This window comes from Gambusia affinis, linkage group LG03 (genome assembly GCF_019740435.1).
Source record: "Gambusia affinis linkage group LG03, SWU_Gaff_1.0, whole genome shotgun sequence".
NCBI classification, from domain to species: Eukaryota; Metazoa; Chordata; class Actinopteri; order Cyprinodontiformes; family Poeciliidae; genus Gambusia; species Gambusia affinis.
This window is the reverse complement of record NC_057870.1, coordinates 4,621,411-4,640,380: the sequence shown is the minus strand read 5'-3', so window position 1 is coordinate 4,640,380 and position 18,970 is coordinate 4,621,411. Positions and strand designations below refer to the sequence as shown.

Below are 18,970 nucleotides of genomic sequence, written 5' to 3'. Positions count from 1 at the left end.
TGGTCAGTAAAGCAGGTCTGTACTTTTGGCAGAGTGGGTGAGTATCATGTCCTGCTTGAAAATGAAAATAATGCCTGTCAGCAGAGGGAAGCTCCAGACTCTGGTACCTTGGATTCTAAATAAAATGACAAAAACGTTTGTTTTGGGGTTGTTGTTTTTTTTAATTTGAAAATAGGACTTTGGACCAGTATGAAATAATCCAGTCTCTGTTCTCTTTAGTCCAGGTGAGATACTTTGTCTCTGGTTGGTGATTGGCTTATGAAGAGTCCCTCAGTGTCCCATGTTGTGGCTTTTGAACAAGGTGGATTCTGTTTTGGCCTTTTCTACACTTTAGCTTAGATGCTATTTTTCCCTGATACATAAAACCTCTAAAAAGACGAAGTGCTTTCTTCTTATCATGACTCTACATTACGATATCATCGGCACGGTATCTGTATCGGCCGATATTAGCCCTAGAATTTAAAATCGGCCATTCCGTCAAAATCTTTCACTGATATAAAAGCCGTTATTTTGATATGACGACCCAGTGACAATGGCGCCTGCATCACAGAACAGCATCATAAGAAACTGTTAAGTACTAATGCACGACTGATGGGCTTTTCACTTGTTGCTTGTGAGCAGGTTGAGTTTCGTTTTGTGAAGATTCACAAATTTGCAGTGTGAGTGTCGTCATTGTCTTAAAGAGAGCTGATGTCATCAATAAATTTTGACATTAAACGTAATGCAAGTTGAAAGTGTGGCATCATTTTCAGCCTCCTTTTTAGCATTTGCATTTGGTAGCCCTTTAATTCCTCAGTAGAGAAAGTCATATAGTTTCAGTAAGTGGGTGTAGGAAAAAATATCGGTAATATATCGATTATCGGCCAAATGAGTTTTAGTATATCACCATTTTCAGTTTTCGTTCTAACAAAAAGAAAGAACCATCAACCAGTTTCCTTTGTAGCCCTGTATTCTAGGGCTAATATACTGCAAGTGTGATATTGACAGTGTGTCGTTCTGATGCAAACTGTCAGATGATCCCGGTCAGCAGGTCAGCAGCAGCAGCAGCACATGACGTCTCTAAGGACTTGATGAATGATCTATAGAAGAAAAAAGTCCTAAAGATCCCGGAGAAGCTTTCAAAAAGCAGTGGGAACCTGAAGCCACGGGGGAGATGTGATAAAAGCAGCGAAAATAAAGAAGTCCAGAGATAGTTGGAGGCCCTAACTAACCGATTCCCAGCATAGGCAAGCGAAGAGCTCTGACTCAGTTTGTTGGGCTTCCAAATCTGATATGAAACATGTTCCAGATAAAAGGCAGGAAAGCCTGGAGCTGCACTGAATAATGCGTGGGATCACTTTGGGGCCATTGTAGTGTTTAGTTACTCTTTTGTCAGAGCATCTATTTAAAGGCAGGACTTTCATGCAAACCTACACAGGAGAACAATATAATAGTAGTTCTTCTGGAGCAAACTGCTTGTTCAGGTTGCAAGAGACTGAGAGTGTAACACATTCGAAATGCAATCGTTTATGATGATAAATTACTTTTTTATTTTACATCTGAATAAATTTTTACAACACGTCAAAGCCTCGTTGAGCAAACAGTAACATCAGTTTCCATTTCAGCATTGCATTATCCCATCCCCTGTCCCCCTATGGCTTTAAAAAACAAAAATAAGCTGAAGGATACCAGTCTGAACTGTTGGAAACCCTGAGGTGCAAAATAAAACTGGACGTCTGTGACTCAGTGACAAATGTTGGCATTGATGAAAGGAAAAGTACAGAAAAGGTGAAATTCATGTGTAGCCCAATATATTCTTATTTCAGAAGTTTTGAAAAGCGATATTTTCCACAGACGGATGGAGAAAGCTTAACAGCCTGCGTTGGGTCAGGTAGTTTATACGAGACAAAGTGCATTTTCAACAACCACAACTTATTTGTAAAGTAAATACAGAAGCGCTTGCCGGTCTTGTCTGCTAAAACGAACAGTTTCTGACTGCAAGAGGACCTTGAGGTTGAAGACGGATGTGTCAGCTGCTTCATCGATTTAAATCATTGTCCTCTGGTCAAGAGGCAGTTAGAGCGCTCCAGACCACAAGAGGTGCTTTATAGATTCTTCCCTCTGGCTTACATAAAAAAAGTCAGTGTGTTTAATTTATCTCTGTGACATTTATTGCCTGTTATCCGTTATCACTGCTCCCATCTCCTCTCCAATCCCCGGGGGATGTTTGATCGCTCGGCTCCTGAATTAGTTCCCCCTCTTCCTTCCTGTGTATTTGTCAGGACACTCTTTGCGGCTCGCAAAAGCAATTCTTTCTGCTCTGGTTGGTGAAGAGCGGCGAGACCTGGGTTGAGCCGACGTTCCGTTTGCCTTTATCCTCCAGACTTTCCACTCCCGCGTCGCCATGCTCTCGTTCCTCAAAGCCCAGACAGTGGGCCTGCGGGATTTCAGTCTGCCTGAGGGCTTGTGGTGCGCAGGTTCCAGCTTGAGGACAATTGGAGATGATGACTGACAAAGGAGGGTGAGAGACCGCCACCAGGCCGCCCACTACAGGAGAGATGCTAGCGGGATGGCTGCTGGAGTCTTCACAGTAGCTGCTCCTGCTGGGCTCGGCGTAGAGGTCCAACTTGAGGCCCTTTGCTTTGACTCTGATGGAGTTCGTGATGGTGCTGTATGTGGAGTGGCGTTCGCTGCCGCTGCTGTCCAACACCGGATGCCAGCCCAGGATGTGGCGGCGGATGATCTTTCGGAAGGTCTGCCTGAACTCTCGGATGCGGTAGGCGTAGATGAAGGGGTTGATGACGGAGTTGGCGTGGGAAAGGATGATGGCCACGTACATGATCCAACCGGGAGGGCGCGGGCACTCGGGGCAGAACAGGGTGAAGCAGTTGATGATGTGCAGAGGCAGCCAGCAGACGGCAAACAGCCCAACAATGATGGCCAGAGACTTGGCGGCCTGAACCTCCTTCTGCAGAGTGGAGCGAGACTTTTCTCCGCGAAAGGCCTCCACTTCAATCAGCTTGAGCTGGTGGCGAGCTGCCATGAAGATGCACAGGTAGATGGCCAGCATCAGCAGGAGGGGGATGAATACACAAGCAAAGAAGTTGAAGTAAACCATGTACTCCATGTTCACTACCGCCTCAAACAGGCACTTCATCTGGCCCGGCTGGCAGGTGTTGTTGTTGTTGGTCTCGGTACTGTTGAACTCTTTGTGCCAGCCCATCATGGGGGTCAGACCAATGATGATCGACAGAGCCCAGCAAAAGGCGATGGTGCCTCGGGCCCGCTGGCTTGTCACCAAGCTGTTGTACCTGCAGAAAGAGAACGCGCAAACATTAAGCAAAAGATCCGACTGTGTGGTCCTATGATGTCAACCAGCAGCGTAACAAGATCTCATAGTAGGAGACGTTGCAATGCTAAAAGTTAGTGACACACCTTTTTAAGATATTTAGCCCTTTATGCAGTTGGATTGTAACCATGTTGTAAGCAGAGCTTCAAAATGCAAAAAAAGAGATAAAAATTGATTTTGGCACCAAACAGTGCCAAATGACCATCTGTCATTTTCATAGATCACAGTTCACACAGCAGACCACGTGGTGCAGACATGCAAACGTCTTCAACTTTTAAATCAATCAAAAAAAGATCCCCATGAGAACATCTGAGCATTGTTTCACAACTGCACACCTTACTAAATGCATCTCACTAACCAGGAGCTGGTCACTTCAATTAGAGAAATGTTCACTGATTTCAAAACTTTGGCTGAAGTGGCGCTTGTAGTTCCAGTCTCCAGTGTGGTTGTAGCCTTGTCGGCCTCAAGGATAAAATCAAAACAGTCATGAGAAGTTGTCTATCTGTGGCAAAAGTCCAAGGCCTTGTGACAACAAGAAAGTTCGAAAAGTTTGCTTAAATTTGGCTTCCACATCTTTTTCTACAAGGTATCCTCTCTCTGTTTTTCTCATGACTCAGTGACGGTAAAGGCAAGATGGCTTTCTGTCTTTGAGGTAAGTGGCACAAGTAAGGCTTCTCACAATGCACCGTCACTGCAAAAATTGGATGGAGTAAAACAGCTCAAATGGTTAGAGAGCCGAAAAGGAGGATTGGATGGAGAGTCTGTGGAGACAGAAGTAGACCTTTGATCCAAATTCCTAGTTGAAAAAAAAAAAAAAAAATATATATATATATATATATATATATATATATATATATATATATATATATATATATATATATATCGTCAGATTTCTGACTGCTAAAAGTTGCCGGTCTTTGACTACCTCCTAAGATTCAATATTCAATATGACTGCAAATCAAACTTAGAGAAAGCTGGAGGTATGAAACATGTTCATTACAAAAACACAAACTCCTACCAAGTATTTTTGTCGAGTTTCTAGTGCAAATATCTTTACACACTTTAATTAAATAAGACAAAGTGACATAAGAGTAACTTTTCAGCGAGACATAGAAGAGATTGTTTTAAGTCAATATTTCTGGAACATTGATGAAAAAAAAAAACTAGTTCCAGATATTGTTCAATTATAACAAGTAACTTGTCTTGATGAAAAGCTACTTGTAAATTTGTTTTGTTTTATTTCAAGTGTGCGAAGATGTTTGCACTAAATATACTTTGTAAGACTTTGTGTTTTTGCAGTGTCAGCCTGTCAGACAGTTTCCATAGCGTTAGACCGCTGGCACAAGCACACATCACTGCTCAACCTTAATCTGCCAAGATATTCCTGCAGAGTCTTTAAACTCTACAGGAATCATCAGCCTGTGTGGCGCATCTAGCAATGCAACAGCTAGCAATGCAACAGCTGGCAATGCAACAGCTGGCAATGCAACAGCAGGCAATGCAACAGCTGAGAAGAAGTACCAGCCTTTCAAAAGAGACACACAATTTGAATTAACTGTTAGATGCTAACCCTGCTACAGTTAGCATCTGCTTTGTAGATCCCTGTAGGTGCTAAGCTAAATATTTTTTGTTTAAAAAGTATATAAAACTACACAAAATATAAACTAATTAGACGGGTTAAATTTCAAATTAATAATTTTACACAGAATTGAGATTCATCAAAGGTTTCTGCTCGTCGGAAGTGTATTCAATATTTTATCTTTAGGTATTAAGGACATTTGAAAATTAGACTAATTAATTTTTCATGTGAAAGCTTACAGCTCATCCTTAATGCTGCCCCAACCATAGAGCTCATATCAAAAATCACCAGTGGTTGGATTCATTGTAAAAGCCCCATTGTCAACAGAATAACAGTTTCTGAAGGACGATGTAAAGAAACTGCAAAATCATCCAGTCTGAAGCATAATGAAACACAGACAAGGATAATATACAAACGGCACATTGTTTGTGAACTTTTGCTTGATTTATTATTTACTTATTTTTCTGCATAAGCACCTCTTCTCCCGGAAACCAATCTAAGAGACAAAGATAAACTACAACGTTTTGCGGGATTCCTCAAAGGAAGGAGTCTATTTTGAGTTTGCCCGTTGTGCAGTGTGGGAGAGCAGCTGAGATTGTTTCTATCACATTCTTGAGATGTTAAAGTGCAAAAGGTTAATGCTGCAAAAACAAGCCCCCACAGACTCCCCCAACCCCCACCGTCCCCCCGTCCCGCCAGGGATGCACAAAATAACACAGAGGAGAACCTCACGTAGAGCATCCTCAGCAGGAGGAAGAGGCTGTGTGAAAACAGTCTGTGTGAGTCAGTGGGACAGGAAGGCAGAGCGCTTCAATGCGTCGCTGAGGTCAGGCTGATTGTTTCAGGGTGACGCCACAGCATGAGGTAAGGCATGAACTCAGGGAGCTAAAAGGCTGGTAGCGACACCGATAGCGCAGAGCCGAGCGAAACCCAGCAGGCAGGACGCCTGATCGGGTTTTTACAGTGAAGTCTAATCGCTGGGGGTGGGGTTAGTGTCTGTATAAGCAATCATTGCAATATTTAACCGATTGCTCCAGGGGGACACGGTCCCACGGGAAACTCCAATTTTGGAGACACTTATACGGCCAAAACCCTCTGGTACAAATGGCTCATCTTTGTAGACGGGAATTAAATTTATACCCCAACCGTGAGGCTTCTGCTGTTTGGAGTAAAGAAAACCTTTAGAGGATCCCGAGAATCAAAAGGCTGTCGGGTTTAGAGGAAACATTAAGTCTTACCCTCCATCGCCATTCCTGGACTATAGAAGCTGTGGGGAAATTATTTATTCTTTTTTGCTTTTGTTTTTGTTTTTTAATTAAAGCAAGGTTCCTTATCTGCTCCAATGACCGGGTTGATTTTTGCAGTGAAACTAAGAAATATTTTAAATCACGTGAATTTTGACAACAGGAACATTTTCCACTAACCTGGAACATTTTGAGCACCCCGCGTTTGAAATATATTTAACAGGTTAAAGATAAATTAAGTCCAGAAAAATTCACTGGGTCGGACGTAGAACTTTATTTAGTTTGTTGAACTGCTTTGAGAGGCTTTACTCATTAAATATCTGTGAGTGGATCAAATCAAGTACACATTTTCACAGTTAAAATAATATGTTTAACTTAAAACTTACTCAGCAATTTTGAGTATGAGCACAGTTTTATGAGCCAGAATACAACTGGCTCATAAAACAAATTATAACACGCTCGGCAAACAAACTGAGCATATTAATACGCCATGCTTGGTACAGAAAACAGCAATAATGTAAATAACTGTCAGAGGCAAAGTTGTATGTTAATATCCAGAATATTGTTTACTTTTAGCTTAACTTGCTCATGAGAACTTCCTTATGATTCTCCAAACTGGGATCTCTGTGTCTGCCGTCAGCTGGAGGTAAGACACTGACTTCTCATAACCAATTCTCCAACCCCCTTTAAGAGACACAAACTACTCCATTGTTAATGACAGCTGACCAGAAGCTAGATTTCACAATGATCTAATAGAAAAAGAGCTACTTCTGTAGCGTTTCAAATCTGGCAGTATCAACAAGTTTTGGGCTTTGATTGCATTTTCGTGAGAAAAGTGTTTGTAAAAATCACCAGACATTTATTCGATCTGTTCCCTTAAGCCTTGCAGGGATTTACAAGAGGCTGGTGCTGATATACCTCCTTTTGTTTTAGTGATGTATCAAAATTGAGGAAGTCTAGATGCATTTTTATTGGTGAGGAAATACCAAAGTGCTCAGCTTCCTGTCCTGGTCCAGCCCGTGTTGCATTAAAGATTTCTTCATCTCGCTCACTGCAGATGGCAGAACAACATCGAACTCCAAGCAGAAAACTTTACGTCTCTGATCTCACCGCCTGCACTGCTGCTAACATTGTGATATGTCAACTCAGCGCAGCAAACCGCTAATATGTTGAAGGTTGATGCATCGTGAGTCATCCCAGATGAAATTTAAGGAAGCTTTGTTTCTGTTACAGCAGCAGGATGCAGCTGCTGACTGAACTTCTACTTCACACAGTTGTCACATCAGTGTCATTTAAATATGTTTAAACTTTATCCACTTAAGTTCTTCTCTTTTCAAAGTGCAATTATTGTCCATCAAGCAGCTTCAGAATCAGTTACAGAATCAGAAATGGTATTTCAGTTGTTATACTCATGCAGGCTCACATTTCCACTAATTGGATAAAAGTCTCTGCAACAGACTGGCGACCTGTCCAGGGTGACCCCGCCTCTCGCCCGGAACGTAGCTGGAGAGGAACCAGCAACCCTCCTGACCCCATTAGGGACAAAGGGTGTATAGAAAATAAATGAATGAATGAATGAATGAATGAATGAATGAATGAATGAATGAATGAATGAATGAATGAATGAATGAATGGATGGATGGATGGATGAAAGTCCTTTAGAAAACAGTAACTAGATATCAAATATGACTAAAAATAAACTCGACTTTATAATTTAATGCCTTGAAATTGGAGATAGTTCTCTGTCTCTTTAAGAAGCTCCTGCTCTTTCTGAAACTCCGCCTAAATATGAGAAAATCCACAACTTATAGAAACTCCTGGAAGTGACTTGTCACATACTCATTTCCCACTGAAAGAAGAACTGTTGAAATGCACCAGTAAATACGAAAATGATTACGGCCTCCATAACAATGCTGAGTGTGTGTAGACTTCTCACTGAAACTAGTTTTGCTCTCACATCCAGAGCAGTGTGGTAGTAAAGTCTCTCGCCTCTGGCTTTAATCCAGGCTGTGTGGGCTTTTCTGTGTGGAGTTTGGATACTTTTTCCGTCTCTGTGTGGGTATTCCCTGTGTGCACCGGCTCCCTGCCACACGTCCCGGTGAAGAAACGTGCAACATCAATCCAAACCAAACGACTTAAAGCTGCTAGTCAAGACATAGAAGCTAAACGAACACACCACATCATTGACTAACCGAAAGGGATTCTCCTCTCACCTGAGCGGTATCTTGATGGCGACGTAGCGGTCGATGGCGATGGCGAGCAGGCTGAAGATGGAGTTCTGGGTGAGGACCAGGACGAAGCACGCTATGAACAGGCAGCCGTAGAAGTTGGAGCAGAATCCCGTGCTGATGACGATGGCGAACGGGATGGCCAGGACTCCCACGGCGATGTCGGCCACGGCCAGCGACACCACGAAGAAGTTGGTGATGCTCTGCAGGTTGCTGTTGAGGCACACGGCCCAGCAGACCAGCACGTTCCCCAGGACGGAGAACACGGCGATCAGCAGCTCCAGGACGATGTAGAGGATGCTCTCGCTGCTGAGCATGGTGACGTGGGAGGAGAGGTCGCTGATGAGGAGGGAGGGAACCGCTCAACGTCCATAGCTGCAGCCTGCCGGCCTCCGAACCTCCTCACCTCCACGGCTCACAGAAGCATCCAAAAGAAAAGGAAAAAAAAAAAGAAAACTCCAGCAAGGGCAAGTTCACATCTGGACAGCTGAAAAACTGATGTTTTATCCAGCTTCACATGAGGCTCTCTCTAATCCACATAAAAATTTTATATATTTTTTTCAAACGTTCCCCTTCTGTCTCTGTTTCAATTCCTTCCCGTCAGCGCCGCTTTTCCAGGAATCCTGGAAGGGATGAGAGGCATCATGGGAACATCATGCTGCTGGAGATAAAAGGTTGACAGAAAACAGAAAGAGGAAATGCTGTTACTCTACAGGAAGTTACTTTAAATGCTGATAATGAGACCAGCTTAAGGGCAAAAACAGACACCAAGTTCCCTGAAAATGAAACAAACAGTTGTATAGCATCGGAGCTAGCTGGACGTAAGACATTTATATATAACGATTAACATCACTTTGGAAAACTTTTGATAGAACCAGTCTGACAACATGAAGTAGACCAGAGGGTCTGAAAAGGCAACGCAAAAGAATCACGTGAAATTTTGAATCTTCTTCAAAAGAAGATTCAAAACTAGATGAAAGTCTATCAATCTGGAGAATCTTCCAGAAATGTTTGGACTCCAGAAACTACAACAAGAGCCATTCACAAGAGTTCGACCTGATAAAAACCACTCAACTACTAACAGGAGCTCATTTATAACTCGACCAGAACGTCACAAACCCAGAGAAACATCCAAATGATCATCATCATCATCATCATCAACAATCAGACTCCGACGGTGTAAAATCCACGGGAGCGTGCCGAAGCCAAAACCTCTGCAGAGAGAAAAGGATGTATCTCTCCGTCAGACTTTTTGAAAAGTGTGTGTCTCTTTAAATTTGGTATCAAACTGAGACAGAAAGACACCATGCAGACGAACATGGTGGTAACAGTGTGATGGTCTTGAGCTGCTTTGCTGCTGCGGGACTTGATGCAAAAGCTAACCAGGAACTACGGCTCTGACTAAAACCTAATACAAAAAAAATCTAAGGTTTTCAGGAGGACTAGTCAAAGTCTAGGCTTACACTGCTGCAAAACAACTCATCTTAGAAAACACTCCAACATGGCTGAAGTAAACCAATTCTGCACACATGAAACATGGGATTAAATTTTTCCACATGTGAATTTTCTATTTACTCATTTTATCTGGATATTAATGGTTTTGTATGATGATCTAAAAACATTTAGCAAAAGCAGAGGAACCACCGAGGCTAGCAGGTCCTGTGTGTACAGACATAAAAATGGTAAAAACTCAAAAACGGTTTTCGAAACTAACCGTAGTTTTGACATCGACATCCAGAAACATCCAGAAACACATCGGTCTTCATTCTGTTTGCATGCAGATTACTGGGATGTTGCTGATGGTTTCATAAACAGAGCAGCAATGTGAGAGCAGTTTGTATAAAAAAAACATCTATTTTCAGTCAATATGAAGTTCTTTCAGGCCAGTGACCATTTATGATATTAATTCAAGGTCTGAAATGACAACACTGACTTTAACTTACTTTGAAACAAGCATGAAAAATATTTAAAAATGAGTTGTCAATTTCAAAACATGTCACATAACTGGATTACATTTTTAGAGGAAATGCCTAGAACAGATCCATGTTCACTTTTAAAGCTACAGTACATAGATTTTGCATATGTAGCAATATAAATCATGTCTGCTAACCCAGTTGATGCAGTGCAGGCTCAGAGAGTGGCAGGCCATATTCCTGCTTTGCAGAGTTTTCAGATCCGAAGCGAATATTTCCAGCCTTGTGAGTGCAGTGCAGTGTGATTTACATCAGGTTAGCTAACACCTGATGTAGATGGGGAAACGACGGAGGTGGCAGAGGGGAAGCTGCTTCCTGCTGCACAGACAAAGGCACCGTCTGTTGATCGAAACGTTGCAACGCGCTGCGAAAGGTTGCCACCAAGGAAAAATTCCCCAGGATAAATCAACGTTTTGCTGAATGAAATGATTGTAGAGATACGTGTTTCTACAGAAACATGTGTGTGATGCCACCTTCTCTGAACGTATTTTCAATATCAATTTGTAAACTAACTTATTATCTCTGGACCTAAAGAGGAATGATCCAGAGTCAGCACACAGCATCAGGGGTTACAGCTGGAAACCAGAGATCAGGCTGAACTCTGACCTGAACATTCAGAGACACATAAAGACGGTTACAAAGTCGGCCTTCTATCACCTGAAGAACATTAGAATCTAATGACTGATGTCCGAACAGAACCCAGAGAAACTCATCCATGCGTTTATCTTTACCTCTGCATTGATTACAGAAACAGTGTCATCAGGTCTGCCGAACACGGAGGAGCAGCACTCTGGCACATTGACCAACATATTTGTTGCATATTGATGATTTTAATGATGACACGACAAAATGAAATGGTTTCAGAACTGGTGATGTGTTCCTGATGTTTTTATGTTTTCATGATGTAAAGCACTTGAAATGTCTTGTTGCTGAAATGTGCAAAAGATCGATTGCACATGAGGTGATCGTTTAAATCATTTTACAGCAAACTATAGTGCTTATCCGTACAGACCAATGGAGGATTTATTACCTTTATGACTCTAATTTAGATCTGGCCTGTCGCAGTCCTAATCACAAACTAAAACTATCATTTAGTGGAGGGGAAAAAAACTCTAAAGCCTTGTTGGATCGAGGCAAGAAAGAAGTCAGACATTTTTAAAGCGGTGAAGCAACCTTAACCTGTCGTAAATTACTTGGACTCAGAGATGGAAGGACACATGAGGAGGAGTTTGGTCCAACGATGAGGAAACAGCTGAAAGAGGATACGGTGCTTCTGCATGGTTATTTATGTATTTTCTATCGAAACACCAGACTGAACGTGTCTTTCAATGCACGTCTTCAAATTTCATGGCAGCTTTTACGCACAATAAGTTTGTCACTATGCTCTCCTTAGTCAGACCCATTTGTTCTCATGGGTTTGAGGGCGGGTCTTCAAAAGAAACAAATCCATAAATCAACAAACATTAGATCTCAGACGCAGTTTGGTGAGTCAATATCAACTTTTGCTCTCCTAAAATGAAGACTTCTGAGTCCAAAGGTACAGAGATGGTTCTTAACAAACTGCCCTAAACTTGAGGGGCAGAACAGTGGAGGTAATTATGGCCGCCATCATGAGAAACGAAAGGTGTCAATGTCAGTTTATTTATGTAAGACATAAAAGCAACAGATGTCGACCAAAGTGCTGCACAATTCAGTGAAATAAAACAGTAAGGACAAGAAAATATTTATTTAAAAGTAAGGTTAAAACCAGGGTTAGGAGAGAGTTTGTGTCTAATTGAGACCCAGCTCCAGGTCTCCACTCTAATTCATCCCAAAGGTGCTCCATCGGTTTGGGGTCAGTCAAGTTTTTCCACATAAAGTCGTTCATCCATGTCCATAGAGACATGGCTATATGTCTCAAACCACAGAGTTTGGGAGAAGTCACGTTCTGGGTTTTGCAAAAAGACAGGTTGGTCAGACGAGGCACCTACCCAAAATGTGGGGCATGCATGTGTCACAGTGGCTCAACGTAGGAGCCGGTGGGTATGTGAAGGCGCCCAACACAAGGCAGAACCTCCATGTTATCCAATAAAGATTGCAGAACCCTACAACATCTGAGCCTGTCACTGGAACAAACGGTAAAGCGGCCTTTACACCCAGGTGTTGTCCTGCACCATGTCTCTACTACTGTCAGACTGAGCTGTACTTTACACAGGTTGTCGTTAACAACAGCAGACGGCTGTGTTTACAGGCGTGTTCTCCCAGAAGGCTGATGATGGATGACATTACAACAGTCAGTGGCTGCATTTCCATTGACCGTAGAATTTTGTAATTTGGCATTTCAAAGATAAAGTTGCTTAATGGAAATTTGACAATTTTGAAAAAACAAAAAACAACCTCTGTCATAAAACGTTTTGCTGCTATAAAGAGGTTTTTGACCATCAAAATTGGTTTATTTCTTCTTTCTTTTTTTTTTGCATCATACGAGTCATGTGGTTAACAACCGGATGTTGCCACCGGCAACAGGAAGTAGTAGGAGGATGATGACGCATCGTTTTTGATTAATGGCTCATCACGTGAACAAACTTATCCACCTGTGATTTTAATTGTGTTTCTTTTTTATTGGAACCACTGTGATTGTGAAATTGTGTCGTTAGTGGAACATTGACAAAGGTGTGCTCATGTTTGTAGTGGAAACGCAGCGCTGACTATTCCTGGTTATGCTTTGCCACAAGTGGAAATCGCATGATGGTGCTGAAGAGAGAGGGCCCATTGGAAGAGCCAACGTGAATGTTTTAGGTTTTGTTATGTTATTTGTTCAAGTTTTCCTCCAGCCAAGGTGATCGCTTAGGGGCGTGGTCACATGTTGTTTACCAGATAACAGCAACAGGTCAACCTTTTCTGATGCACCGTCATTCTGATGCACCGTCATTCTGATCCACCGTCATTCTGATCCACCGTCATTCTGATCCACCGTCATTCTGATGCACCGTCATTCTGATCCACCGTCATTCTGATCCACCGTCATTCTGATCCACCGTCATTCTGATCCACCGTCATTCTGATCCACCGTCATTCTGATGCACCGTCATTCTGATGCACCGTCATTCTGATCCACCGTCATTCTGATGCACCGTCATTCTGATCCACCGTCATTCTGATGCACCGTCATTCTGATCCACCGTCATTCTGATCCGCCGTCATTCTGATCCGCCGTCATTCTGATCTGCCGTCATTCTGATCCGCCGTCATTCTGATCCACCGTCATTCTGATCCACCGTCATTCTGATGCACCGTCATTCTGATCCACCATCATTCTGATGCACCATCATTCTGATCCACCGTCATTCTGATCCACCATCATTCTGATGCACCATCATTCTGATCCACCGTCATGCACCATTAATCACATTTCAGATGGCTGTGTGAACAACACCCATCAGCTCAGCAGTGTCTGACAGCTGGTCACAGAGTCTAATCAGAGTCTGGGCGGAAACAAACGTCTGATGCCGTGCTGAGCTCCAAAGTTTGGGGGGTGTAATTTCATTTAAAGATTAACAGACCTAATATTGCTCCAAAAATCTAGAATAAATGTGTCATTTAAAGGCTGATCTTGAAGTCAGAAGAATTAAATGCCTCATCCAGCCCTTTAATATCCATGGCAACCATTTATCTGTGCAAAATGCCTGAGTGGATCTAGTGCTGCCTTTGAGGATGAAGCTCCTTAAGCTTCTGCCTCACAGAGGAGCCCTCTCCTGTTACTCCTCCCATGAGCTGAAGTTTCTCCGCCACTCAGCTCCTTCAGACTAGCCAGCAGCAATTAGCAAACACCTGGTGGAACTGAGCATCAGCTGAGTTCATTATATGAGCTGCTTCTCAGTGAAACTCCGGTAAAAATGTTGTTAAAGAGTTAATAGAGGAGCCGTGTTATGACAACTTCCTGAAGGCGGAGTTTCAGAAAGAGGAGGAGTTTTAAACGAGACAGAGGCCTGATTTCAAGGCTTTAAATTACAAAGTGAAATTTCCTTTAAGTCATATTTGATATTTGCAGCATTTTTACAACAACCAAAGTTAACACAGTTATTTGATTGTGCTATAAAATGGCACTATTTTCCTGGAATATACATAGTACTGCCCTTTTAAAGAACAACATCGTTATGGTCAGGTCAGGCCGAACCAGACCTGACCAAACATTTCTGACCATTTCTGACCATTCAATGCGCTGCATACAGAAAATCTGTGACAGGCACTGAAAAGTAATGTTTCCAAACAGCAGCCAAGAAACCAGAGAGCCTCCAAATGTTTCCTCCTGAGACGTGTGCAAACTTGGTGACCGGCAGTAGAAAAAGTAACTGTGTCCGTCAGCAAAGATTTCATGGATAAGTCTGAGACATGTCTTGATGGAGAATCCGTCACTGGTTTTACTTTGTGACATGCAAATATGTTTTCCTACTTCTTAATAATGTGCTCTTGTAACTTTTTTTTTCTTTTTGCTGTCAGTAAATTCACAGAGAAACAAAACTAACATAAAAATGAGAAACTCTTCATTACTGTGTAAGTGAGCAAACTTAAAGCAATAATCAACGGGGGATCAGAATATTTATTTCCCCACCACACAGCACTCGTGAGTAAAGCGAATTCACGGAGTAGCCCGGACGATGACCTCTTCCCCATCTGTCAGGAAAAAAATGACAAAACATTCAGCAGGGAACATTTACGTACTGTATTTGTTTGTTCAAGTCTTGACTCGAGTGAGTCGGGACATTCGGTTTCCGTCCGTCGGAGCAGAATTTTGCTCACATTTGCGTTAACGCGACTACGTTTCATGGATTCTCGATGGGTTCGGTTTGAAGCTGTTATCAGGATCAAGAGTCGTGGAGGATAATTAATCGAGGGAATAATTAGACTCCTGGGTAGCTTTCTGATTCAGACAGTTGCTGTTTACACAGAGCCGTTTCCCTCAGAGGGAACGCTTCTTTAGGTTTTCAAAGATAACAGCTGCGCTGGAACTCAAAGGTCTTTGCTCTCCCAGTCAGACTTTTCCCTCTGGGTTGGATAACACATCATTTCTACAGACTTGTTATTTTGTAAGTCAGCGCAGTTATCCGTTTGTATTTTTATTCTTTTGGACTTGCAGACAAGGTTTTTGTTGATCTTTGGTCTCTTATGGTATTAAGCGACATCACAATGGATTCCATGGAAGTACGATCCGGCCACAGCAGTGTGAAACAAACACACAAAAACAGTCCCAGAGGACGATAATGGTAGTTATGAATATCTGAAACGGCACTGATGGTCCCATGACAGCGACGTTTCCTACAGAATCAAACTGACCTAAAATGGAGCTGCAGAGTTCGGCGGAGAGCCTTCAGGGATTGTCACTGAGACGGAGCTCACCCACCTGTACGGTCTGAGTCTGGTACCACTGAGAGATGATCTTATAGCTTTCAGATTCACTGGTTTGATGTCTCTCAACCACAAAGATGAACTCACCATAAATAAGGTGGAATAACTTTAACCGTGTAGCAGAACGATGTAAAGCTCAGAAACAAACTGGATGATGAAAATGGACATGTGTTGACATTAAAAGGCCAGTTTTATGTGTTTTACTTTACAGCATAATCAAGTCACTGTTTCCTTCGGTTGTTACAATAATGCTCCGTACATCAAATATGACTTGAAAGAATTTTGACTTCATAATTTAACATCTTGAAATTATTAACCCTTTAACAGTGTTTATACCAGCGTTTCAGTGAGAAGCAGCTCCTATAATAAACTCAGCTGACGCTCAGTTCCACCAGATGTTTGCTAGTTGCTGCTGGCTAGTCTGAAGGAGCTGAGAAACTGCAGCTCTTGGGAGGAGCTTCATCCTTAAAGGAACCACTCAGTCCATGGGCATTTGACACAGCTGAGAGGTTGCCATGGCGATTCAAGGATGCACTTTCCACATTTTTTATTTTTTTATTTAATTTTTTTTAGAGGGGGTTAATTATTGTTTATTTTACTGGTTCAGATAGAGCAAAAGTGAACACGGGTTGATGGGTTTGTGGTCCCACATTCAATGAAAAAAAAAGAAAAAAGAAAAAAGTCAAAAAGGTGATAAATAAATAAAATTTCTTCCTTACACTTTTTATTTGAAAGATCTCTTTGTAAAAAAAAACAACAACTAACTAAATAATAAAATGCATCTCTGTTTATCTTTGTCCTATTTTAAACGTGGGCCTGGTATACGTGTGTCGGCTAGATGCCATCATGAAGACAGATGACCAGAGAGCTGGTCATCAGGTATCGTACGTCCACCAACCCGCTTCTTGGAGGCGCTCCGACCGCCGTAACGTAACGACTGAACAAACTGCATTCTGTGTACTTTTAAAGTCTCGCATTGCCACTTTCAATTAACCCCCAATGTCTGGGATCGCTTCGTCTCGGGGATCGGGATGTGTAAGCAACAGGGCACCAAAGCTGGCCTTAGCCCTGAAGCCCATTTTGTCCTGAATCCGGCCCTGGATCCGTTCACAGGATAAACACAGTAATAAACTAGAGAAATATCTTCATAAAACAACTAGCGAGTCTCAGCAATGACAATAAACGGAACCAATGAATGGCACAAGAGAAGGAGAGAGTAATAAATGAATTATAAAAGTTTATAAAACTGGAACTAGAAATGCATGTTGACAAAGGTTAGATAAAATATAATATAGCCTATATATAAAAAAAACGTAAAAAAATAACAGTATTGACTAAAACCACGTCATGTTATATAAATTGATCAACTAAAAGGTTCTGTCGCTGGTATGTCCAAATATTTCCAGAGAGGACCCACTTCTGTTCCAGTCACATGCGCACACATGCAGACCCCGGAGCACAGAGCAGCTGTGGCCCTTCATCTGAACAGATGCTCATCGTCACTGCGGGCTTCACGGACTGAAGCGCCTCAAACTGACATTCCTGCGTGTTTTTCACCTCACAGGTGAGAAAAAACAAACCAAAACCCAAAAAAAACCCACGCACTACACGTATCTCCCGCAAACTTTGAGAGAGGACACATCACGCTGAGCTGCTTCTACTTCCAAATTCATAAGCAGATAATTCACCGTAGAGTTAATATCTATAGAGCTGAATGACGGAAACATAATTTCATTTGACTTACCGTAGCGTCACCGCGTTCAGAGAGCAAAATGGGAGACTCGGTTCAAAAGAAAATAGAAATTAAAAAATAAATTTAAAAAAACTGAGAGGAGAGCTGCTGCTCAGTGACGTGCAGCAGCTGAGTCCAGGAAATAAATTAAAAAGCAAGAAGAAGAAGAAAAGGTCCGTGTTTCCGCTTTCCTGTGTAAAAGTTGCTCTCGTGCCTCAGTGAATGTAGCGACTTAAGAAAGATGAGAATAGCGCCTTTCCTCTGCCTTTGTCTCTCGCTCTCCCCTCCCTCACTAAAACATTTTCTGCAGAATTGTGGCCGTTTCCTCTCTGGGGGCGGATCACATAGAAAGCATTGTAAAGATGATGGTAGACCCCTCACCCCTAACACACACACACACACGCACACACACGCACGCACACACACCCACACACACACACACATCCTCCCACTAAATCTCCTCCAGCTGAAACACGCTGTGCCGCTGCATCTCTCTACATTCAGGTGCATCTCAGTAAATAAATACAAAACAAGTTCATGTATTTTACGAATCCAGCGCAAAAAGTGAAACTCATCTTTATATGGATTCATTGCAAATTCAGTTTCACTTTTTTTTTGTTTTTAATTACGAGACTAAAGAGAACACGATTTAAAATCATAAATGTTACTGATTTGACTGTTGCTGCAGAGTCACTCGCGCCCCTTCACCAAGAGAGTATTGGTGGTATTGGTAAGTTTAGTGGAAGGAAGAATGTCTGTCTGGGAAAAAGAAAAAAAAAGAAAAAAAAGATCCAAGTATAAACGTAGCCTTGAGACGATAAAAACAAAAACTCATGAACGTCATTGCATGAAGAAGCTTATTCCCATGTGATTTTAATTTCAACTGGAGGTCAGACTCCTTATGAGGAGTACAGTCATTGGACAGTGTTCCCTCGCCTGAATGTAGGTGACCGAAGGAACCAGGTCACAGATCCAAGCTGCCGAAATGGGTTTTCTCCATAGGGCGTCTGGGCTCTCCCTTAGAGATAGGGTGAGAAGCTCAGTCATCCGGGAGGGACTCAGAGTAGAGTCACTGCTCCTTCACATCGAGAGGGGCCAGTTGAGGCTCGGGCATCTGGTCAGGATGCCTCCTGGACCGCCCCTCTGGTGAGGCGTTCCAGAAACGTCCCACCGGGAGGAGAAGACCCAGGACAGCATGTCCCTCAGCCTGGGAACGCCTCGGGATTCCTCCGGAGGAGCTGGAACAAGTGGCTGGGGAGAGGGAAGTCTGGGCCTCGGTTCTTAGGCTGCTACCCCAGCGACCCGAGGATGGATGGACGGATGGACGGACGGACGGATGGATGGACGGACGGATGGCATTTAGATTGTTTTATGACAATACTCTATAACTGCCATATTTCTTTACTTCTTGTTGACCAGGAATGATTTTAGAAGGATAAGGACCCCTGGGCTGGAGCCAGTTTTGGTGGCCTATCCAAAAAAAAATAAAAATAAAAAAATA

At 42.5% G+C, this 18,970-nt stretch overlaps 1 protein-coding gene across 3 annotated transcripts; it reads right to left on the bottom strand.

Moving 5' to 3' along the window:
* Positions 1 to 1,537: 1,537 nt before the first annotated feature.
* adora2aa (adenosine A2a receptor a) lies at positions 1,538 to 17,874 on the bottom strand. Of its 3 annotated transcripts, none has more exons than XM_044112516.1 (3): positions 17,482 to 17,874; positions 8,365 to 9,040; positions 1,538 to 3,290 (listed from the first exon to the last, which is right to left on the bottom strand). In XM_044112516.1, the coding sequence occupies exons 2-3, from the start codon at positions 8,694 to 8,696 to the stop codon at positions 2,258 to 2,260; spliced, it is 1,365 nt and encodes a 454-aa protein (XP_043968451.1). In that variant the 5' UTR covers positions 8,697 to 9,040; positions 17,482 to 17,874; the 3' UTR covers positions 1,538 to 2,257. The 3 variants fall into 3 exon arrangements, with proteins under 3 accessions (XP_043968451.1, XP_043968452.1, XP_043968453.1); XM_044112517.1 differs by having other exon boundaries at positions 8,365 to 9,037; XM_044112518.1 differs by having other exon boundaries at positions 8,365 to 9,002.
* Between the last annotated feature and the right edge of the window lie 1,096 nt (positions 17,875 to 18,970).

Coding starts and splice junctions, on each gene's coding strand:
- adora2aa (XM_044112516.1), bottom strand. CDS start 8,696: ATGCTCAGCAGCGAGAGCATCCTCTACATCGTCCTGGAGCTGCTGATC. Junction 3,291..8,364: donor GCCATCAAGATACCGCTCAG/GTGAGAGGAGAA, acceptor CTCTTTCTGCAG/GTACAACAGCTTGGTGACAA.